Genomic DNA, 25,274 nt, shown 5'->3' on the forward strand with positions numbered 1-25,274 from the left:
ACAGATCCCCCTTGCTCCAGCAGAACCACCCCTGACACTGCGGGAGGGCTGAGCCACAATTCCAATGGGACTGCCACCAACGCCCTGACCCACAGGGTGTCAGGTTGGGTTCTGACTCTGTCAGTGCTGTTCTAGTGCACTGCATTGTTTATTTTATCCTTTCATTTTTTCCTTTCCCTATTAAAGAACTGTTATTTCCTGCTCCCATATTTTTGCTTGAGAGCCCCTTAATTTAAAATTTATAGCAATTCAGAGGGGTGGGGAGGGTTTACATTCTCCATTTCAGGGGAGGCTCCTGCCTTCCTCAGCAGACTCCTGTCTTTCCAAACCAAGACAGCTGGTGAGGATGCTGAAGCTCAGGCTTCACTAAGAGGAGAAAGCTGCATTTCAGGGCACCTAAAACAACCCTTAAAGTTATGAGGTTTGTCAGAAGATGGTTAATAAACACTCTCAAGTTCCTCACAGTAGCTCTGAAGGCCCACAGGACACTGTAAGAGTCACCCAATGAGTTAAAACCCACTTGGTTCTGTGACTACAGACCTTTGGAGAAGGGGAAACACACCATGTTTCACTGCAAACAGCCTTGTTGAACAGTGTCCCCAAGAATGGGGTGAACACAGCTCTTTTCAGTGCTTATTCAGTGTTCCTGTTCCCCCTGGCTCCGTGCTAGGAACACTGCAGGACTTGCATGTAAAATTTAACGTCTCCCCTGCAGAAATCATTCACTAAGCAAACAGATAACTGGGAACAGACACATTCAAATAACTCTGACAATATGGGCACCATTGCAGTGGGACTGATTCCATTCAAATCCTAGGTAACGTCACAAAGATACACACTATGTTATAAATTAGAAGCTTTTAAAATACAGTAAAAATTATTTACATGAAGCAGGATTAACAGTCTTGAATTCACAGAAGATTCTCACGAGCTGATCCAATGCTATTTTTGAAGCCTGCCTTTGAGAGGACAGCAATGATAGCCATAACTTCTCTGGCACTGGAGAAATAACCTCAGAGTTGACAGTGATGCCAAACAACAGTTTCAACCAGCAGTTTATCAAACTGTCCTGAAAATGGATGCAGGAAAGATCACAGAGATCTAACACCCTCTCAGCAATACTGACAGCAATTCAGCCCCGTTTGCATTACTGAAATTGTTTCCAGCAGAGACCCACAGCCAACAGCCACTAAGCCCTTTTAACTCCAAGTTAAAAGCATTTCAAAATAAAAAAAATATTGGTGTCTAAATGCAATATACATTTATCACTCCTTTCAAATTGTAATTCCCACCTTTATCTCTTTAGCATAGGGAGCAGACTTTGGTTTGGGAGAAATGAGGTATTTAATTTTAAGATTATTAAGTCCCCTCGTTACGACTTTATAATAATCAGCTTAACGGGGAACAGTTTGCTCAAATCAGCATTTAACATTGCAAACCTAAAAATATCTGTGATGCAGAGTGTTTAAAAGATTAGAAGTGTAGCAGAAGCAAGATGTGCATGATATTATCATAGGAGGAAAAAAAAAAAGTACAACTCCAAGGTATGTGTAAGCTGAAGTCATGTCACTGCCATATTTTCTGGAAAAATCCCCTTGCCCAGGATTTCCCCTGGGAAGCTGAGAAGTCTCAGAGAAAAAGGAAAACAATTTTATCTTATTTGTTTCTCCTGTGTTTTGCTGCTTTGGAATGTGGTTGGAGATTGTTTATCCAACAGGTGATTGTTTCATTGGAGTCTGGTGAATTGTTTTAACTTAATGACCAACCACAGTCCAGCTGTGTGGGACCCTGGAGAGTCACGAGTTTTTCATTATTATCTTGTTAAGCTTTCTGTAAGTATCCTTTCTCTATTCTTTAGTATAGCTTAATATAGCATTCTATCATATCATATCATAAAATAATAAATTAGCCTTCTAAGAACAAGTCAGATTCATCATTTCCTTCCTGCCATGGGGCACCCTGAAAATACCACAGTAAGGTTTGATTATTGCCCTCCCTCCTTAGGTAAACAGCTCCCCCTTAATCTGTTTTGTACATCTAATGGCCAATTGTTATGATAATTCCTTTGGTGACTGCGCTTTAGTCAGAAAAAAAATGTTTATTGAGTGAAGGGTACAAATAAGATAAACACTTATGGGTTGAGCCTGTGTAAATATTTATCTTATGAAACACACTGAAAACACAGGCATGAAAACAGCAAGAAACATCAGGTTGGCCCTGCAGGACACATTTCTGAAAGTGCTAATGGCGTGTTTACTCTGTGCTGGTTGTAAAACCTGCTCAAACATCGGTCACTGACCCTCTTTTGCCACACTCCAAGGCAATAAAAGTCTCCACTTTAACTGAGGCAAAAAAAAGGAGGGTCCTGCCATTTGTATTTCGCCCTGATGCCAGAAGGGAATGCCTGTGGTGCAAATTGTGCTGGGTGATTTGGTGATTCTCCTCCGAGCACCACCTCTGCCACTGAGGTGATTCTGCACCAGCTCCAGGCACTGCTGAGACAAAACTCAATGTCAAAATTCCAAATTTCCTGTCTCTCAGATTCCTCTGCAGTCAGCCTCTGATGCTGCCCAAAAGCGTTCACCCATTCCATCTCCAGCCACCCTTCTTTTCCCACAGAGAGAAAAGCGGGGAGTGGAGAGCATTCCTGCCTGGAGAGGTGTCAAGGGCTGGACCTGCACAAACCGAGAACACCAACCAGTCCTTGTGGAGTAATTCCTCTCTCCATGGCTACTGCAATATTGCTCCTGCCTCTTTAACCACTCCCTCAGTCTTCTTCCAGGCTGGGACAAAATCACAGCTGAACTGTGACCCCCAAGGCAACACCTAATTCCACTGTAAAAACACTGCTCTAATTCCAGAGTGGTTGTACCTGGGGTAAGTCAGATACAGTGGTTTGATTCTGGTGGTTTGGTGATTCTGGATTTGGTGGTTTGAGGCAATGGGAACTTGAGAAGGGCCAGCTTAACAATTCCCAGCCTGAATTATGCTATCTGATACGACTTACTAGCAGGCTTTCAAAAAAAAAAAAAAAAAAGAGTAATTCAGACCAGGAAAACAGACAGTGATGTCCTTGACCACAGGAGTTCCCATCAGGATACTTTGCCTTGCAGACCATTGTTCTGCCTTCATTTCCTTCTGTCTTCTCCAGAGCTTGCTGGTGCACAGGCCTGTGCACCACACAATTCCTGCAGTGGCTGACCTGAATGTAAAAAACATTCCAAAGAATGTCTGAAATGACTGAGACACCCCAGCCATCTCTGTACACCTCAGAATCTCCCTGTACAGCACACCTCCTCAAATAATGACTTCACTGAAGTATAAAGGGCCTGGAGGATGAAATGCTTGTCACATTCACCTATTTTTCCTGCAGCTGACACTGAACTAACAAGCACATTCCTTCAGTGAAGCCATCAGAGAGTTCCACTCGGAGTCTGGAATCCCTCAATGGAATGAAAGGGCACTGAACCTCACTTTGAGCATGCGGGACATCTGGAATTAACAGAGCTGGAAAGGGTTCTGTAGTAGGAGCTGAAATGGCAGCCTTCACTGGGGGGGAACACAAAAAAATCCATGAAACCCAGTCACTCCATGTTCTTGGATACACAATCTGCTTTGCTGGGACCTCTCTTCAGGCTCCACATTCACCAGCCACGCTTCAGAATCAGCTCAGCAGAATTTGCTTTTGATTCTTTATTGGAAACAGACCCTCTCTCTCAGGGACACTGCCATCTCCTCAAAGCCCTACAGGTCTTAAGTGCTTCAGGTGCTCTCCAGAGTGCTCTGCACAACCCAGGCTTTTACCAGGGGAAGCAAATCCATCACATTAGAAGTGTGTGCTTAGAGCTTTCCCCCCTCATTCACCCTTTTTAGGGAGTCTGCTGGAGCATTTCTCCTCTCCTGCAGCTTCTTTCCAGCATCTGACTCACTAAACCCATTTTCATGCTGCAGTGGCTGTTGTTCAGACAATCTGCATTGTCACCTCATCCCAAAAACCACACGAAAATCCAGGGTCTCTGCATGGCTGCGCCTAAAAGTGAGTTGAAAGCTGAGAAAGGCTAGCAACTCTACAGCAGGGAGGGACATCTGAAGAAATAAGTACATACAGAAAATAAAACAAAACCAAACCAAAGCAAAAACCCCACAGGGCAGCAGCAGAGCAGTTCCAGGATATTGTGAAATGCAGATATATTCCTAGAAACTGTGTATGAAACCTGAAATGAGTTAAACCATTAAAAAGTGAATTATCTAATTCCTGGGCAGTTGTTTGGACAAAGAAACCCAACAATTTTATCATGTGAATGTGGTACACTTCAGAGGATGGGCAAAATGGTGCACACTCCCTCTTTTCACAGCCTTCCTTATGGCTGGACTTCTGTATCCATTCCCTGAAACACACGAGCCCTTCCAAGAGCCAAACACTGCAGGGCTTGAAAAATTGCATAAAAACTGGGTTTCAGATTTTCAGACACAGGAAAACCTTATTCTGTACCATACAAAAAATTTCAACTTTGCTCTCTTTCTACCCACCTATTCCATTATTGAAAAAAAAACCTGTCAAAACCTCTAAGTAGAGCAGTGAAATGAAAGAACATGATGTACTCCACAGGTGCCACTGGCACATTAATGTGCTTCAACTAAGAATTGTCAGTGCCTCATCTCTCATAAGTGACTCTTATTAAAATGTGGACCTGAGGTCCAAACTGGAGAATTCATAAGCAAACCAACATTCATTTGCAAACAGCTATCAGCAGCCAAGTGGTTCCACTTGCACATGTGATTTTAGATAAGCATATGGAATGCAAAGCTTTGGTTTAAAGGCAAATAACAGTCCAAGGCAGAAGGGCCTATTGCACCATCCCTCCTCCCTGAATCCAGACACTAAATCATGAGCACTGCACATGTCTGCCTGTTACCATCAGCAGTCCAAACATGTGCTTCAGAACCCTACCCAGACATTTCTTCTACCAGCACATCACTGATCACAAAGCAAGATTTCACCACATCTGATTTTTATAAACCCAACGTCCCTTTAATAGGTCAGCCTCAGTCCTGCTAAGTAGAAAACATTTTTAAACAAACATGCAAGCCCAATGGAAGCACACTAAGACACAATGATGCTGTTCAGAAAACAATCAATTAGTGTAATGATGGGTGTACCTTCTTGTGGAAAACACTGCAGAGGCCTCTCTCTAAATCTGGCAGCTTACAAAGAAGATTTTGAATCTGACCAAACACGCTGGATTCTGAGAGCAGAATTTCAGACACAGCATCAAGCCGGGCATTTATTTCACTGCAAAAGAAGAAGATCAACAATTAAAACTTGTGTTTCTCTGAGGGGAAGGGGGAGGCAGTGAACCTCTTCCTGTGGTTTGCTTTGGGTTGATTTGTTTCAGTCTTTGACTAATGCCACATCCTCACAAGTAGCAGAAGAACTGAGGAATGCAGAGAATTTCGGGATTTCATTCCAAACTCAAGCCAGATCCTGGCCATGGGCTCATTGTGCCCTGTCTGTGCTCACAAGACACACCTCAGTGCCCAATTCAGCACGCGTTCCTGGTGGCAGCAGCACTGAACCCCGAGCATTCCACCCCACATGCACAGACAAGTGCAGGAGGATGGGCAGAGGGTTTGGAGCTCACACTGCACCCCACACACCACACTTCACCCCAGCAGGTTGTAGAATTACAACCCCACCATTTTTCCCCCGTCTGCTCCTGACCAGTGACTGGTAATTACCTGGATCAGCACTGCATTGGGCTTTCTACCTTTTTTTTTGCTAAAAGCTGTAACATTTATCTGCCTATTTCAGGACTGAAGTCACAGAAACACCCTCCTGAAGTGAGAAAACACTTTTTTAATGAGAAGAGGTGATTCCATAGCTCTTGGCAGGTTCCTTACAATCATTTTGTTAAAAGCAAAGTGCTGCAGAAATGAATGGACAACCACCACCAAGTTTCACCCAAGTTTTCACAGACTCTCCTCTGTATCCTTCCAACATATCCATGGACTGGCTGCAGGTTGCAGAGGTAACTCCATTTCTGCTTTCTATGCAACCAAATTCCCTTTTTGCTGCTTCTTAGAGAAGTACTGAGAGTCAGGGTCAATGGGTGTACCCAAAGCCCACCCACGCGGGCAGCTCAAGGAGAAATCAGTGCCTTGATGCACACACTCCACACCCCAGACAAGTGTGTGCAAAAGCAGCCCAGCCCACATTCCCAGGGACCAGCGAGATGCTCAGAGCTCAGCCAGCACAGAGGGATGGGAACTAAGGATGCAATCCAAATTTAACATTTTTGCAAGATTGCCTGCCTTGCCCGTGGCTTTTACTGCAGAGGTTTCAGGCCAGCTGCCAGTGTGGCTGCTCATAAATAGTGTCCATGAGGAAATCAAAGAAATCAGGCACCTCCAGAGGTTGCAGACATTACAACAGTCCAGCAGCCAGAGGCCTCTGGCCCTGAAGACAGCTGAATCTGAGAGTCCTTGAAATTTTATTGCACTTCATGTGAAAGGGGGAATCACGCCTGGGTGTGCTCTCAGCTAAACACAAATCTAACAGCACATTTTACAAATCTCCCCCTTTCCTGTGGGCAGCCAGGCACCTTGGAAGCAGCTCCCACTGACAGCAGGGTCACAGGGAGGAACCTGAGCAGGGCTGACACCAGTGCCAGAGCCACAGAACACCCTGAGCACACAATGCCACCAAACAGCTGCAGTGGTGCTGTGAGGTCCCCAGGATGAGGTGAGAGATGAGAAATTGACTCCATGTTCTCAGAAGGCTGATCTATTCTATTCTATTCTATTCTATTCTATTCTATTCTATTCTATTCTATTCTATTCTATTCTATTCTATTCTATTCTATTCTATTCTATTCTATTCTGTAACTATACTAAAGAAAGAGAAAGGATACATCAGAAGGCTAAACAAGAATGATAATGAAAGCTCGTGACTAACTCAAAGTCCCAACACAGCTGATGGTGATTGGTCATTCATTAAAAACAATTCACATGAAACCAATCAAAGATGCACCTGTTGGTAAACAATGTCCAGACCACATTCCAAGCAATCAGATAATTATTATTTTCATTTTTTTCTGAGGCCTCTCAGCTTCCCTGGAGAAGATCTTGGGCAAAGAGGATTTTTCAGAAAGTGTCATGGTGGCACTGCAGTGACATTCTGAGGGGTCAGTGTCACCACCCACAATCCCATTTTCATGGAGAATAACTGTACATGAAACCCTGGAACACCTCTCCTCCACATGAGGGAGTACTGAACTAAATTTATACACATATGTATATATAGTAAATTATACACATATGTACCTTAAAGAAGATAAAAACCTTTATTTTTCATTATTAAAGGCACTGTAAGCAGCAGAACTCTGTTAGTTAATTTAAACAGCACTCTTACTATGTGGCCAAATGGAAACTGGAAACTGTCAGTAATATGTAAAATAGATGCAGATATTTGAAAAACTCCTCCCTCCAAAGCTTAATCTGCACTTTAATCATCCTCACATATGGCTGTGCTAGTGGAGCTCCAGTAATCTAAAACTAAGCATCCACACAGGTTTTCTGCTTTAATCCCACAAATAAGAAAGGGTCAGGAAAATGGCATTCAGTACCAAGTGACCCATTTTTTTCCACCTGTAAAGAAAACCCACTGGGATTCCTATTTCAAAATACATGAAGTACAGCTAAGAATTGTCTAAAACACCATATACCCATCAGGAAGGAAGGACTGGAACGAGATCCCATAAAAACAGATGATGAATTTCAAAGTATGCTTTTAAACGTCAAATATTTAGATATTTAATATATAAATGTTTAAATTAACAAACATTTCATTGAGTGCCAATGTATAAATATATGTCTTGCATTGACCAGTTGCTAAGCCATCTCAGAAGGAATTTGTTCTGCACTGCACAGTTGGGGCTGCCAATCTCTGCATGGTCTGGAAAAGAATTCCACCACCAGAAAACCCGGATCTAACATTATGCAAAGAAACCCAACAGCCAGCTGAACTGGCTACTACTTCATGCTGCACTGAGGTGCAATATTAGCCTGTTCTTTCTCATCTGTATAAACCATGTCAGCAATCTGAGCTTTATCCAATTTTCCAAGCAATCTTCTGTGGAATAATGTAACATAATTCAGTTGACTAAAAGCAATACTCTTACTTCTGCCATACCCTCCATCTAAGAATAGCATCATTAATACAATACTAAAATCACTTTTCAGTGTATTTAAACATAACAAAATCTAACTGCAGAATTGTTATTGCAGTCATTTAAAAGAACTACTTGAAGTGAAATAATGAGATACTCTCCTGCATTATTCTGCTGCCAAATAGTGAACAATACAGAAAATTAGAAAATGCGAAGAAGATGTTTGAATCCCGAACTAAAAATTATTTTGACAAAGTAGAACGCTGCAGACACGAAAGCACTGCACTGAATTAACATCTGAGCAGCCTAAACAGGATTGCTGGTGTGGTGACAGAGATCTGCTGGTCTCTCCTGCAGCAAAACAAACCTGGCATTTTTAGATGTGATAATGTATCTTTACTAAAGAAAGTGAAATTGATAACATAACTGCTATGTAAGAACTAAGGACATTTTCATTCATGTAAGGTATTATTTAAATACAAGGTATATTAATACAAATTTATCAGAAATCTCTTAACCTATGCTAAATGCACACAGTATGAATTCATTCATCATGCTAAGGACATAACTCAATAACAGTGTAAACAATTAGGACTATTTTATTAAATCCATTCTAAGACACAACTGATGTGCAGAACTGTCAGTGACAGGAATTCAACCCCTCAAAAAACCATAATTAAGGGTATGAAACAACAAACATTGCTTTCCATAGGCTATGATATGTAAATCAAAGCCTAACAGCCTCCTAACTGCAGCACTGTAAAGAATGAAAATGTACCATTTAAATTACTCACTTATGTATTATGGGGCTTTTTCTGACCTCCCCTCAGACCAGGCTGACAAAGGAAGACTTTGGATGAGCTGATTAAGTTAAAGACAATGTCAAATGGTACAGAGTGTCCCCTGCTTGAGACCACTCCCTTGCATGATAGGCAATTAATGCCACCATAGCCCAGGCAGAATTCCCACTGTGCAGTCCATAAACTCAGGATGTCCTTCTGAGAGGAATGGTGGATTTGTCCTTACAGACAAGCTGTGGGTCTGCTGGGGGATAAAACCAGCACTGAGAGAGAAAAGAAACAATGGGAAGGATTCCGCTGACTGATGAATGGAAAAAGATATTTTGCTTTTACAAATAAACTTTAGGTTTGCTGAGAAATGAAATTAGACATTGAAAGAGGAAAGAAACAATGGGGAAGAAAAACACCTAAATTCCATAAGAATTAAAAATTGAAAGGGAGGGTTGTACATTAGAGGGAAATCTTTGGGATCAGGTGCTCTGGGAAGTCTGAACCTCTCAAGTGCCTCAGAATTGGGGAAAGAGAGAAGGGAAATGTGGCTGGGAAATTGGGATAAAAAGGAGGCTGAGTCCTCCAAAAATGTGAGAGACCCCAGGGAATGCCCCATGGCCTCTGCCTTGATTGGAATAAAGTCAAAGGACTCCTGTGTCTCCTTTTTGGACATAAACCTCTGCTGTTTGTGGGTTAATTTTCCTAACCCTTCCAAAGAACAAGCGGATAAAGCCCAGGGGGCCAGGGGGATGAAGTCCCCGGCAGTGACAGGCACAGGCTGCAGAGCCAGCCAAGGCTGCTGAGGCTGGAGCAGGGGCAGGGATGTCCTTTTCCAGGACAAACACCCGTGCTGCGCCTGCTGAGCCCAGCAGAGCACAGCAGCAGGGTCAGGGAGCAGCAGGGTCAGCACCACCCCACAGCCCTGGAGCCCTCTCCAGACAGGTGTGAACAGACTGCCCGCCTTACCTGCTTTGCACAGAGAGCCAGGAGCTCCTCTGCAGGCAGGAGATGTCACCATGAACGGGTCCCTGCAGGCAGGAGGGCCCAGGTGTGGTGACACCCCAGGGCTCAGACACCCCGTCAGCTGCATGGGAACTGGGGACAGGAACATCAGCGACCCCTCTCTGCCTTTCCTCCTCTCCCCTCCTCTCATCCACCTCCCTCTCTCTCCACTCTGGTCAAACCCACTGCTATGTGCTCACCTCCCATTGAGGACTCACAGATCAATTTCCCTGCCAAGTGTGCAATGAAGATTATTAATTACTAATGAAGATTTGTACCCTTCTGTGGACCCTCCATCCTTCCCTTCACCACGAGCCCCTGCCCATCCTGGGTGCTCTGGGATGCCCCCCTTACCTCTGCCTTTCTGCCTAAGTGCCGGCTGAGCTAGAAACTGGCTCAGTTATGGGATGAATTTGTTAAATTTTGGTGTGACCCCTGGAATTTTATCCATTAGGACCAGTGAAATAGTACAAACAAGGGTAGTTATAAATAGTGCAGTGAAATCTAAGTGAAACCTAAAAAAATTAAGCATCCTTCTGGATCTGTTCACTTGTTTTTAAAGTAATTTACGCCCAAAACTCCTGATGTCTCCAGAGAGGTCCAACAGGAGAGGACAATCTCCTGAATGGATCTCAAATACTGAGCAGCAGTACATAAGCACCCTAAACTTTAGCTTCACATCTGTTAAAAGAACGTCCAAAATATGCAAATGGCAATCAAACACTTTTGTTTATGTTCATACACAAAATATTTCAGCTATTTGTGCCTAAAAAGGGAACAATTAGCTACTTTAGCCAACATGAATGAATGCCTGATTGCTGCATTTATAAGGAATTAGACACAGCAAAGGGACCAAAACACAGCTAAGCAAAAATGAATCAATACAAGTGATGATGCTGCAATCTTTTTCTTTCCTACAACAATTTTGAGATCTCAGGCATATGCTGTAACCTGCATTTGTGCATTTTATACTGGCACTGATTCTATAAAGTTGTTATTCTTAGGAGGAAAATTTAGTCCTGCTGTAGGATCAGTGGATTTTATTCATAAATAACTGCTGGGGAAAAAAATATATCTTCTAATCCTGCTCTGGATAAAGATGGTATCAAATGGGAACCAGTTTAACTCCAAAATAAGATGGGACAAGGACATTTAGACATTCTGTTTTACTGCCCTGATATTTTAATTATGAGAACAAGGACGAAGTCAAACTTGAAAGACTTTCCTTCAGAATTATACTTTGTGCATAGAAGTATAAATAAAGCAGCACTCAATACATTCAAAGCGAGAAAATGCAGAACAAGACATTATTTTATATTACAAAACACATGTCATTGCCAATCTCACTGTAAAGGGACCCTTCTCCTCCCAGTTCTACAGTATATATCCTCCAAGCAAGTAATGTTGCATTAGCAGTGCCAATTTACACTTCCTCTTCTTCAGGAGTAGACAAGGAACTGTCTGTAGTCCTGAACTGTGCAGTTCTGAATTTGCTACATTGCCAGTCATTCTGAGCTCCTGTGGACAAAGCATATTCAGACTAACTAATTATCAATACCATCCTACCAGGCTTTAGTATTATAAAAGCATCATCTTGTCCAGAACTGGAAAAAACAGGGGACAAAGTATGCTAGAATCCCAGGGGGAAAATGGAATTACAGCTCTTGAGAGGTAATTAAAATTTTGGTTTCTCTGAAGCACAAAGCAAAGGTTGACATGTTTTGGGCAACTGTCTAAACAGATACAATTTTCTCCTTTCTTGACAATTTACTCCTTTTCTCATTTCTTAAACATCAGCTGTAACTAAAAAAAGATCAGGTGATCTTGGCCACAAGTAAATGCAGGCACATCATATGTAGCACTAAAAATCCAACAGAGACAAAAGAATATTGAAGAAATACAATCCAGGCACTTGTGGGTCACTCAGTCTGCTTAAAGTACTTCAATCATGAAAACCCTCAAAAACCTGTGGAGAACACCCCAAAGAGAGAGATTACTGTGCGAACTCATGTCCACATCTCACACCCTTCCAGTGTATCTCACACACATCCCTAAGGTTTTTAAATTTTGCTCTGGAAATCCTTTTAACTCACAGGAAGCACTTTTGCAGCAGAGGCGAACAGCAGCCAGGTTCTCCCCAGTTCCACAGCAAGGCTTCTCCCTCCTCCCGGCACCAGAAATCCCTTCTCCAGTTTTGAACTCCTTGTTCAACTCAACACACAACGTTGACAAGGCTGTGTGTTTGATATATCCAAAAAACAGATTTCCAAGGAATTGTGCAAGAATCAATAGCTGAGCAAGGCACAGACGCAAATTAATGCCCAGCCAGGGAAAGGATGCAGTGTTTATTTGTTTTGTCTGTTTGCACTGCAGATGGGCAATCAGCACTCCTGACACCTGGGGAAGGCGGGAAAGGTAAAGAAGATTCTGGAAGGGAAGGAGGGAGGCAGTGGGTAACCATGGATAATACAGAGACAGGGAAGGACACATTCTGCAGAGGTCAGGTTTCAGATTGGTCATGTGCAGGGCAGTGTCTGTACAGATCAACATCCAAAATAAACAACACAACAAGAGATTAAAACCAGAGCCAGGTTTGCTCAGCCAGGCCCATGTGAATTTTATCTTTCTCCTCCTCATGTAGGTACTGAAGAAGCAGTGACTTTGACATCAGCCTCAAGGGCTCTGAGACCTACTTCCCATTAGGAAAGAAATTTTTTGTAACTGTGGCACTGTGATAATTCACTTGTGGGGAGTTTTGGAAAGAATTTGAGATGGGATTTGTTTACCAATAAAATTTTTTATTTTGTTTGACACCCCATGCTTACTTTTTTTTTGATACTCTAAACTTGCCTTTACTTAGCTCAATGTGTCTCTGCTTTAAACTACAAATCCACAATCTCACTTCTAGCACCTGAGTTTGGGAGGCTTTCCCAAGGTCTCAGATCAAATCCTGGGTTTAATTCTAAGCTTTGGCTTACAGGCCCAAGGTTCTGAGAGCTCCCTGCATGTCAGATTCCAGCACTGCACACAGCACTGGATGCTGTCCTGAGCCCTCTGGCTGCTCTGGCCCCTTTCCTGCAGGAACCCCATTGCCTGAGTGGGGACAGCAGCCTTCCCTCATCCACAAATCCTCCAGACCATCATCCCCTTCTCTTCCACCTACAGACACCAGGTGAGAAAGGCACTCGATGGAACTTGGATTTCAGAGGTAACACAACACTTCTATAACCCCCAAATACCTAACTTCTGCAGAAAAACAACCTTCCCCATTCCTCCTGAAAAGCTCAGTTGTTAGAGACTGATACGCTCTTATCTCATTATCTTTGTGCACCCAGGTGAGTAACTGAGGACACTACACACCACTTGGTTAAACTTTTTTCTGCCATTTCTTTTTTTCCCAAATGTATACACCTTGTCTCTACATGTACTGCATCACTGATGATTTAGAGAGTATCTTGAAGCTTGCCCAAATGAGTCCGTACACATTCCATCTTTATTCACCCTAATGTATGGTTTCTTCACAGGAAATTTAGTCATCATCCCAAGTGATTTTCAACTCTAAGGCATAAAGCAGTAATTACACCCTCTCGCTTCTTGATACACCTACTCACTGACTGGAAAAGATGCAGTACAGGAGCCTTACTTCCTCTGAGAATGTCACTCCAGGAGGCACAGGTGAATTGCAATTACGGAATGTTCTCTGAGTGCATTTGTGTGCATTACTGGGAACAATACTGCCAGATGCCTGATGCACTAACTATGTAAAATTACAACTTGAGAGTCAGAAAGGGAGAAGTACACAGACCAAAGCAGCTTCTTTAGCCTCAAGTAGTACTGAGGAGCACCATCACCTCCAGCCACAGCAGCCTGAAAATGCCAAGCAGAAGGAGGAAGGAGAGAGGGGTAAGAGGAGGAAATAAACCCACAAACCTGTGAGGCCGGTTCTGCACTGAGACAAGGGAGATTATAAACTAAATATATTGGTTAACAAAGAGGGCCTGGCGTGCTGGGGAAGGCCTGCTGTGCTGTGTGGGAGGAGGAGCTCCATTTCCCTGTGGAGGGGTGGCTGAGCTGCTGCCCCACAGGTGTGATCACTCGCTGTGGTCACTCAGCGTGGTCACTCAGCGTGGTCACTCGCTGTGGCCAGCCCCGGGAGGAGCCCAGCCAGCTCCTGCCCAGGGCCATCCTCAGGGCTCTGGCTCCCTCCACTGACAGCTGCACACACACACCCGGCATGTCTCCAGGGCAGGGAGGGAAATAAACTGATTTATTTACATTTACCCTTGCAAAGCAGCCCCGAAATTCCACCTAAATGCTTTTCATGACACAATGCCCGGGTAAACTCCCATGCTGTTTAGGATAGTTACATCAAAAGCCTTTGGAAGTGGGAAAGATACACAAAAGCTATTATCAGAAGAATTTTTTTTTTAAAAGGGCCACTCAAATTAACTTATTACAAGGGGGCTAATAAGAAAATTAAGCAGTGATGCTGGAGAAGTACAGTGCTTTAACATACTAGATTTGGTCAAGGAAAAAAAATGCTTCTGAAGAAACAGTTGTAAATTACCAACAACAGCAAAATGCTAAAAAATGGTATATCTCACTATTTAAACCTGTCAAAAAAAGTAATGAAAATTAAAACTGCTTAATTTGTTTTCAACAGTAAAACAGAGGGGAAAAATACTGTGGATCACCAAGTCAAAAGATCTCCTGTATGCTACAAGTGAAGGGAACAAAGTGACAACTTCAATGAACTCCACATTGACAATGCTCAGGAAACACACATTCAAATGAATGGTTCCAAAAACTCAAACTGTGGGCAAATGCAGCCCATGGACTCAACACTGCTATTTACCACACATTCAACCACAGCACTCAAATCGAGTCTGCCAAGAGAAATCAGAAAAGATGGAGTCCATTTCAAAACTGAGACAAGCGAGAACCAGCACAGTACTGCTACAGAACACAGCATTTCTAAAGCACTGATAAATCAAGCACAGGTCAAAATACTGGAGTGGCCACATAATCATCACTTTTCAGGATTAATAAAAAGGAACCCTCTCCTGTGCAAAACATTGTATATAGGGTTAACAAAGGCATCCACAGCTACTTCAGAAGAAATTAAACACATTAAATGTAAATACTTGTGAAGCAAGAAAGACATCCAACATTAATTGGCACATTTAGGCCTCCAATCCCAGGTCATCCTCATGCACTGTCTGAAAAAGGGTACAGAATTAGAATGGTGCCCACTCTGATTTCTGCAGAGGAATTTCTAACTTGGTCCAAATCCACTGCTATTTATCTGAGCCCAAAAGAGTGGTTTAACTCCTGCAAACCTAAATATAACATCCCTCACTGCTATTGTGTCATCTGCTGTGGATCTCAGGTATTGTGGACAAACAAATTCACTGGCCATACTCAGTATCACAAGCAGAAAACAAAGGTTGAACCCAGGATAAGGAACCACCTCACCTCAGTTTCAGCAGGGGCTGGGTCACCCATTTCTTCAACCTTCGACGTCCAAATGAAGTTTTAGTGTGATCCAACACCCAGAGCAGGCTTCCTTTTGTTTTCATGTCAGTCTGAAATAACGAAAATAACTTCATTATTTTTGCCTGGTCTGTCAGTTTTGCAGTGGGAGGATCTTCACATTATTCAAAACATTGTGTTTGGGCTTTAAGATATGGCAACTGTATATTCATTATCAATTTCATTCATCACCAATGCCTTACATGAAGAACCTCCAGGAGTAGTAAAATACTTAAGCATGCTTTTCCTTTGGCTAGAAAATGGTTTTTAGGAAATTAACAGGACAAAAATAAACAGTTAAAATAAGTCTGTGCACAAAGCTCTGAGCAGGAGCACAGAAACAAGCTCTACTGCAGACATAACTGCAGTTGCTGAAGAAATTAAATTTCAGGAAAGTTCTTTGTTCGTCAAAGTGCAGCACAGTTCCTAACTCATACTAAAAGGTAGTACAGATTAACTTCATTTATGCTTCTGAAAATGTTATCTCCCTTCAGTCTGATCCCATTTAAAATAATTTTAGACTGTTATGGGTCAGATTTGCAAATCTGATGAAATTCATTGGGAAAAGTATATCAAACGGCCACGAAAATCTCAGCATTTATTAAAAAATGTTACATTTGTCCTTACCTGATTCTGTAAAATTTCAAGATTTTTCATTGTTGTCCCATTAATTGTCATGTATTCTGTTTCACTGGACAACCGTTTGAAATTGCTGGGGAGAGGAATTTCAGATGTTGTATCTTAAATGTGGGCATGGGCAGAACACTGAAACACTCTCAGGTTTCTCACATTAGAGAATTCAACAGCTTCGCAAATAATTTTTTAAAAGTCAAGCAAGAAATTAAAATCTCTTCAAATAAATAAAAGAACTGAACAGTAGTAACTTCTTTTAACTTTCTGCTTGGGAAAATAAAATTTCAGACTCACTTCCCCATTTCCTACAATGACTCTGACAAAGCTCTGAATAAAATCCAGCCCTCCTGTTACCTAATCCTTTTCCACTAAGTGGTTAATTTATTCAGTTTACAATTTAGCATTGACAGGACTAACAATTAATACTTCAAGAATGGAACAAATTTTTAACACAACTCATCATCAAAATATTGCATCAAAATACATATTTTTCTTCATTACTACTGCAAATTTAAACAGCCTGCAAGTGCAATTAAGGAAAATAGAAATACGGGAGATTGAAACTATTTGATTTTGTTTCAATATGAAATAACCATGATCAAAATTACTTGACTTTTTGTTACCCCTTAGCAGAACTGGATGAGGCCAACCCAAAGGCTGTGTTGTTTTAGAATCACCATTAATAAAATACTGGTATTAGCTGTGCAGTCACATTTGGCCTGACAATCATTTCAGTCTCAGGCACACACGCAGTAGTCAGGACTGTGAAGTGCAATATCCTCACTAAATGCTTCTGACAAATCAAGTCATGATTGTCTGGGTTAATCATCCTGCTGACTGCCCTTTGCACAGAATCTAGGACACTCTTTGCTGTCCCAGACTAAGCAGAACCACGTGCTGGGCAAGATTTAAAACAGTTTTCTTGACTTTTTTGACCCACAAGAAGTTTTTCAGTGCATTCAATTTTAAACCCTCTGGAAAAGTACTTGAATGCTCTACCTTTTCCTGTTACACACACAGCTGCATTACTACTACCCTAAAAACAAGAACTGCACCAAAACTTTCAGAAATATGAAATATTCAGAGACTAATCTTATATATTTATGTCATATGCAGGTGCTTGGGCTTGCTACCAATTTTTTTCCTAAATAATGGGTCAAATTAGAAGTATTTTCCACAGAATTGTAAAAAAAGCAGATTCAACTGAAGGCCCTCAAGAAGTTTAATGACAGCTTGGAAGTACAGCTGACTCAGAACTGTACCCATAGTCATAATTATTCTGCTTTGTGTGCTATTTCAGAAACCAAGGAAGTTGACCAGCAAAAGAAAACACTGGAGGCAAAACCAGCAACACTTTCCAAATTACACAACATTGTAAGCAACAAAACAATACTTCTTTTTATTATCCTCAGTCACAACTGCTGATGCTGGCAAAAATTAATTAAGAATGATTTCTGCTTGGTTTCCCTGCAGGAAGCAGCAAATCCCATCTGCTGTTCCAAAGGCACCTTTCTGCAGCAGGACCAATGCAGTTTCCCAGTTTGCCACTGCCCCAGCCTCTGGTCTCTTAAAACCCAGCTGGGAGAGAGCCAAGCCCTCCCATCTGCTCTCCAAAGCCAAGAGGATGCTCCTGTCACATCAGAGCTTCAGGATTGTGGATTTTTCTGGTCCTGGTGCTGCCACACCTCTCCTGGCTTTAGAGCAGCTAGCACAGGACACACTCTGTTCACACAGGGCTGCTCAGGAGTGCCTGAAGACAAATGACTCTGCTCCACTGCACAGTGGATTTACTCTTCTTTCACAGTGTATTTACAGTTCTTTCGGATCAGACAAGCTGAAGTTGTTTTCACAGCATAAATTATGTGTGTCTTACATTACCCAGGTGTTTTCTTTATCTGAGTTACTTCACCCTGCTATTAATCGTGGTAATTGAGAGTTTAGAGTACATGAGTAACAGCCAAGATCAACTGCAGGATATGCCCAACCAACAATTCCACATGTCACAGCACAGAACATGTTTTGCTTCCACCCACTCATCTTCCCTCAGCTTGGGGACTTGATCATGTGGAAAAACTTGATAAAAATGTGGAAAAAAACCCCACATTCTCCATCAGGTATTTAGAGACCAGATGGCAGGAGAAGGTTGTAGGTAACCATTAAGTCAGGGCTGGTTTTGCAGCAAAGGTCTCAGCACAAGCCTGGTGTGAGGTGCTGGTGTGCTGCTGCCAGCCCTCCCTGCACTGCTGACCTTCCAGAAATCACTGGCCAGCATCACGGGGCCAAAACTCCTCCTGCAGGTGACACTGTGACCCCAGCTTCAAAGCACAGCCCTGCAACTCTCTGAGCACCCCAGCAGCACAAAACCCAATGGAAAGCAATGGACACAGCTGGGAAGTCCATAACAGGAGCGTGGCAAGGCAGGGTCAAGCCATCTCTGGGCTTAGAGGAAGGAAAAGAGTAAACAAACAGAAGCTTCCAGGGAGATTTAGGAATCTTACAGGGAACGCTCATGAGAATGAGGTTCCTGCCCATAAAATTACTTTTTCAGAGCAGGACCACACGATGATGAGTATGAAAAGGTTACTGTTCTGATTCAGCACATCCCCAGACTTCAGTTATTATTGTAACTCGAGAAACTGGATCACCTGTGTAATTTTTTGAGTACTTAATGGGTTTATAATAAAGAGTAGAGCAACTTTCTACACAGGCAGTTAGGACAAGGGGGAACAGCTTTAAACTAAGGTAGGAGAGATTTAGTTCCATGAAGGAATTGTTCCCTGGCAGGGTGGGCAGGCCCGGGCACAGGGTGCCCAGAGCAGCTGGGGCTGCCCCTGCATCCCAGACCAGGCTGGACATTGGGACAGTGGAAGGCGTCCCTGCCATGGCAGGGGTGGCACTGGAGAAACTTGAAAGTCCCTTCTGATCCCAACCAGTCTGGGATTCTGTGATTTTGCCTCTCGAGAAGCTTGCAGTGGATGGTGGTTTTAATGTGCTGTGTTCCTTATTTTCTCCACAGGAGATAATACATAAAATTTCATACTCGGTATCTCAGCCTAAGTGAATGCATGTTATTTAGATCAGGAACTTTCAACTACTTTAATTTTCCAAATCTCTAATGTTTCTGAGTGAAGCTACAAGGCACCCTGAAAGCAACAGATTGTCTTTGCTCAATTACCTTTTACAGAGCTCCAGGGTCTATGTCTTTGAGATCTCTAGCAGTGAATAAACCACTAAATAAACTTATACAGAATAAATGCAAGAATCCCTAAAAGCTTTATGAAGTAAAAATAAGTGTCTCCATTTTTCAGAAGCTAGTTTTTTAGGTTCCATACCAAAGACATTTACCACAATCTGTGTAGCAACAGATGTCAAGCCCAAGACTAAGTTTTGTGTTTAATTAACCAGGTTTACAGTCATTAGTGAGTACTTCCACAGGGCTAGAACTTTTGATCTGAATCCCTTTTTGTTTTGTGCATGAGTTCTTGAAATTCATCCATCACTGTTCAAAACTTACAAACCACTATCTACAAAGTCTCTCTCCTCCATATACAACATGCTGGAAAACACAGAGGTAAAATTGAAACACACCATGACACATTTCCTCAGCAACTGCTATGCCAATGATGATTTTTTCAAACAAAATTGGGTATTCAAATGTGCTTGAAAACCTCTCCTACCTGTGTACTAACTTCTTGACAAAAGCCTTTAATAAAGGTCTCTCCGTATGTAAAGGTATTAGAACACATTGATTAACAAAAACTTTTACCATTTATTATTAAATGTATTTTTACTTGCTGCTGGAAGTCTAAAGCAACCTACCCAAAATTGGGGTCCTGCTGTGGCAGAAATCTTTATTTCTTTGTAAAGTTTTGCTTCTTTTAGGATCTTAAAAGTAGATTTAAAAGTTTCATCAAAATATGAGAGCAAAACCTGCTTCACCCCACCAGTTCCTTGACTCACATGGTAACTTATGACTCTTCCTACTAAACTGAAATGGAAACTTTTTTTTCAGCTGGGAGAAGAGTGTTTGTCCAAAGAAGGTACAGAGGTGAAATGGATTTTTCTGTCATTCTTCCTATCAAACAGGTCTTCTTCATCCAGACCTGTGAGACGTTAACAAACTGAAAACTACCTCACAACTCCCACTTCATGCTCTCTGACTCATCTGTATATGCTCACTGACCTGAATTCTTCTAGGAATATCAGGTTCCTTGACAATGCAATGGAAGTTAATTCTCTTCTATTTCCTAATTCAGGACATTAATGAGCCTGACATCATTTGCTTAAAAGTCTTTCACTGTTCAGTATTTAGATAGCATTTCACTGGCATTAGGAAAAAATATTGAAGTAGAGTTTTTCTGAGTATTTGGCTCAGTTTGTTGATCCCCATGACACACTACAAGCAGCAAGTGGAACTTGGGCAGTTGGAGCACAAAGGCTTTAGAAACAAACACAGCAGAATCCAAGCTCCTGACCACAAAGTTATCTCAAGAAATGTTATTTTATTTCTTCACAGAACTTCACCAAGGTATTAAGTACTTTGCCTTTTCCCTCAGATGCTCATACAGTCCCCACAAATCCATCAGAGCAACCTTCAGCAGGCAAATGCCAATGCTGAGATTTAGTGCTTTTCCTTCCCAGTCTATAATGTACTTGATTTTAGGATGCAGCTGTTACAAATGTGACTGACTGCTGCTACAGAAGCCTCCACATAATTATATTTGTCCTCTGCTACAGAATTACTTCTACATAAAAGATGGATTTCACATTTTCTCCAGCTGAAAGAACATTCACCTCCTGTGTGATTGCACACAGGGCACTGTGACAGCAGTGACCCACGAGCTGACCATAAAATGGCATTTCCTTGGAATTCATTTTCTTCCTCGGAAGTTCTACAAGATTTCCCCACCTATGCCAGCATATTAAAAAAAACAATTTTTTTTTTAAAGGCCACCAAAGAAGATAAGCAGGCAGGAGCACCACAGATCAACACACCCCTTGATGGATCAGCAGGGAAGATGCCACAAGAACTCTTTCCCCATCAGTTCCATAAGCACATCAAACCTTTTGATAACATTCAAGTACAACTTGGAGAGAAGAGCAACTTAGGGAAAGAAATCCATCCCAAAATTCAGGACACATATAATTTCCAAATATTTTGGTGGACACCTGGGAAAGTGTTTCAGCAGTGTGTAAAGCTGGCACCTGCAGTTCATGTTTTAAATGCAGCTGGTAATCTAAACTGGTAATGCAGGGAGTCCTTCAAAACTGGGCTTCAAACTCTCAGAATCCCACACAACTTGTGAATGATCTACAAATAACACAACATATTTCTAAGTTTCCACTCTGCAGCCAGACTGACTTTATTAAATCCTGCATACTTATGGGACAGAGGAATACTGAGACAACTGGGAGAATATTTTGCAGAGGATCCACGACAGATAAAGCTGTTTTATTTAATACGCCTCAATGACATTTCCAAAGCTAAGCCAGGTAGGACAGCAATGATTTATACTCATGCAAGACAGGATAAGAGAAGCTTTAGCAATGACATCTTTCCATTTTCATTTGATTCCACCAGCATAAGCCTGTCACAAATCTTGAGTACTCATCTCAGCATATCTAATAAACCCAGGTGTTGGGACTGCTTAAGAGGTGACAAGGTCATATCCATGTCAGTGTGGTTTTGCAGAAACTTTGCACAAGTGGTGGTGCTCTAGCAACAGCTTTTGCCATGATCCTTCTCCCCACTCCTGCTTACCCCTGAGTCCAGCCAAGGGACTTTTCAGAAAGCCAGGATATGTTAAGCAGTTTTCCTTAAAACTGATAACTAGATTCAACAGCTGAAACAGACCTGCTGAGTCTGAAACAGACTGCCTGACCATTACAACACAGAGTTTATACCTGCCTCCAGAGCTACAGAAAGAAAACATTATTTACACACTGCTGGCAAACTGCAACAACATCTGCAAAGCTACGTTGCAACAGAAATTTTTTTTAAAGCTGCCCAGAAAAGCCCCACATTTTGGTTACACAGTAAAACTGAGGTTGAGATGCAACAGCTGATACCAACAAACTTTAATTTTTTTTCCCTAGTATCAACCAGTTTTTGCACCTTGTTTGTTTTCAGTATCACCTGGCAGCAGTACAGGCTCATTCCCACCACTGACAGTAATGTCTGCACAAACATACTTCATAAAGGTTCTCCTGAAGCACCACTCAAAGGAACCACTTGATTCTTTCACTTCTGATTAGGAAATCAAATGCAAGGTGTAATTTTTACAAAGAGTATGTTTATCACCAGCAAGTTTTTCATTACAATCAGGGGCACTGTCTGCTAAAACTTACAAGGCGTGGTGCTTTGAATTGGAAATTTATATAAGGCAACTTACCTTGGATTGTAAAGCATCTTTTCCAAATTAAATTCTTTGAGATATGTAATTACTGCTGCCAGAGAGCAAATAATAGGCTTATCCAAGCTTAGTATTACAGATAGGTTTTGAGGACCTAAAAAAAAACAATTTTTCTTCTTAAATGTTTATTTTCTGGTTAATCCACTGTGTAGAAAAAGGATAATCTGCTTTTCAAGTTATTCTAATAGAAATCTGTAATGTATATACAGTGTTTTATGACATCTATAAATCAGCATAAAGCCAGGCTCCAAAGTAACACATAATTCCAAATAATGCAGACACATTGCAACAGTGTAAATACATGATGAAACAGGAAACATTTGACTCATGAGTTTTTCTTCATAAAAAATTACTAACTGTTGGCATAACAAACTTCTAAATATACAGACTAAGAATGGAATTCTGACATGTTCATTTTTGTGCACAGAGCTCTACTACCGTGCCTGTTCCAGCTGCAGCAACAGGAAAACTCACTCCACGATACCACAGCACAAACTGGTATTTTTAAAAACCCACACAGTTCAGCTTTTTCCAGGGACGTTTTCAAAGCTGTTCTCAGGTAACACCTGCAAGAACTTTAGAACTTAGTTATCAAGAATGTGACTCCTGTCTTCAAAAAGGGCAAGAAGGAGGGCCCAGGACACTCTCAGGAGCCATCCCTGGGAAGGTGATGGGACAGGTGGCTCTGCAGGTCATCACCAAGCATGCAGAAGGAAAGGTCATCAGGAGTGGCCAGCAGGGGCTGGGGACACTGTGTTCCCCAAGGGGACATTGTGTTTGAGAGAGCTGGGCAGGGAGAAACCTAAGGAGGTTCAACAAGGACAACTACAGGTCCTTGGGAGGAATAACCCCAAGTACCAGAACAGCCTGGGAGTGACCCACAAGAGACCAGCTCTGTGGAAAAGGGCCTAGGGGTGCTGGTGGATGGCAAATTGACCATTAGCTGACAGTGTCCTGGGGACCAGGAGGGCCAGTGGGATCTTGGAATGCATCAGGAGGAGTATGGCCAAGAGGTCAGGGAGGGAGCCTGCCCCTCTGCCCTGCCCACATGAGGCCACATCTGGAATGCTGTCTTCAGTTCTGGGCTCCAGATTCAAGAAAGACAGGGAGTTGCTGTAGAGGGTCCAGTGGAGGCCATAAGGATGATTAAGAGGCTGGAGCTTCTCTTATGAGGAGAGACTGGGAGCTGAGCCTGTTTAGTCTAAAGAAGAGAAGGCTGAGAGGGGATGTCCTCAATCCATATAGATTGGTGCCCAGTGCCAGCAGCAGCAGCAGGGGCCATCAAAGAAAGGGCAGCGAGGTGCAGGGCAGCAGGAGGGAGAACTTGTGTCCATGGAGGGACAGCAGAGCCCTGGGACAGCTGCCCAGGGAGGGCCTGGAGTGTCCCTGTCTGGGGACATCCCAGCCCCAGCTGGACACCTTCCTGTGGGATGGACCAGGGCACCCTGCCTGGGCAGGGCTGGGAACTCCAGAGGAATCTGCCAGCCCCAAATATCCCAGGATTCAGTGAATTTCAGGAACATTTCAGATGTTGCGTAATCTCCCTCAGCTGTTATGTACGTTTAAATTTAAATCTGTATAAACACACACCTTCAAGTTATGAAAAAAAGTAATGGTAGCGCTGTTTCATTTCTATTTAAATAATGCTCCTTTTCCTCCAAGCTCAACATGACATCCCACTGTGCAGAGAATGAAGCAAAGGTGGCCAAAAGCCTGTGTGACTGTAAAGGCTAACAGAGTGCATGCTACAAAGGTATTTGGAATGAAAGACCTGTAATGTCAGGCACTTCTTTTGCATAAAAATCTGAATGAACATACCTGCAGTACCAGGCACCTCTTTTGCATAGAAGTCAGTAACCCTCTGGAAAGCATGGCTGTACTCAAAATTGAGGTTTTCCATCCTTTCTATCCTAATTCTGTCATCCTGTAACCTGCAAAGAAAAAAAAATTAACTTTCAGGTTTTTACACACCCTTCATGAAGGAGGTTACAAAGGTGCACTTTCTTTTGTCTTTGCTTTGTTAGGAGTTGAATGGGTAAGGAATTAAGAGATGAGCTATTAAAGTAGGCTGAAAACATTTCCAAGCATGGTGTATTTTTTCAAATGTTTCTTCTAACCTCTGTGAAAGTGCGAATAAAGCAAACCCAAACAGCAGCAAGCGCAGCCAAAAGAGAGACTGCAAGAGGTGGTGTAGCATACCTGCAAGGTAGATACTAATACATCTTCACCAATCATAGCAAGTATTTGCTTTACCTCTTCTTAAAGACTGATTATCAAACTTAAGCTATTACCCTATCCCATTCCATATTTAATTATCCTTTGGAAGATTTATTTTCCATGCTGTAGAAGGAAAGAGCTGGATTTCTTTTAGCCTTACTGCAGTCTAGGCAGCCAAGGATGGGTTATTACTGATAACCCTCTCCAGCCAGCAGTTATATCACTTATATCAGTTGTATCAGCAGCTCCTCCCAGTTTAACAGCACCACCAAACACACCAAACTTTACAAGATGCAGCATTTCCACACTGCCTGTTTTCCCTAACTGGTGGCTGGGATTAAAACTGGTCACAGCCTTATCATTGCAATTTGCACAGTTGTTGATAAGCACTGAACAGATAATGCTGGTTAAAAAACCACAAACAAGAACTCAGGGTGGCCCTGCCAGCCTCGAGCAGAATTACACAGCTACACAGTGAGCACTGAGCCACGGGCCAGGGGAAAGCTCCAGTGAGAAGA

General features: G+C 42.3%; 1 protein-coding gene across 1 annotated transcript in view; it reads right to left on the reverse strand.

Moving 5' to 3' along the window:
* Window positions 1–25,274, reverse strand: part of MSH3 (mutS homolog 3) — a 94,471-nt gene that overhangs the window by 36,599 nt on the left and 32,598 nt on the right. The window contains exons 9-13 of the mRNA XM_030968778.1: window positions 24,358–24,470; window positions 22,519–22,633; window positions 16,121–16,205; window positions 15,437–15,546; window positions 5,161–5,293 (exon numbers count right to left, since the gene is read on the reverse strand). Of these exons, the coding sequence (XP_030824638.1) occupies window positions 5,161–5,293; window positions 15,437–15,546; window positions 16,121–16,205; window positions 22,519–22,633; window positions 24,358–24,470 (556 nt within the window). The remainder of the gene's footprint in view (window positions 1–5,160; window positions 5,294–15,436; window positions 15,547–16,120; window positions 16,206–22,518; window positions 22,634–24,357; window positions 24,471–25,274) is intronic.

The sequence above is a fragment of the Camarhynchus parvulus genome, chromosome Z, assembly GCF_901933205.1.
Source record: "Camarhynchus parvulus chromosome Z, STF_HiC, whole genome shotgun sequence".
Classification (NCBI taxonomy): Eukaryota; Metazoa; Chordata; class Aves; order Passeriformes; family Thraupidae; genus Camarhynchus; species Camarhynchus parvulus.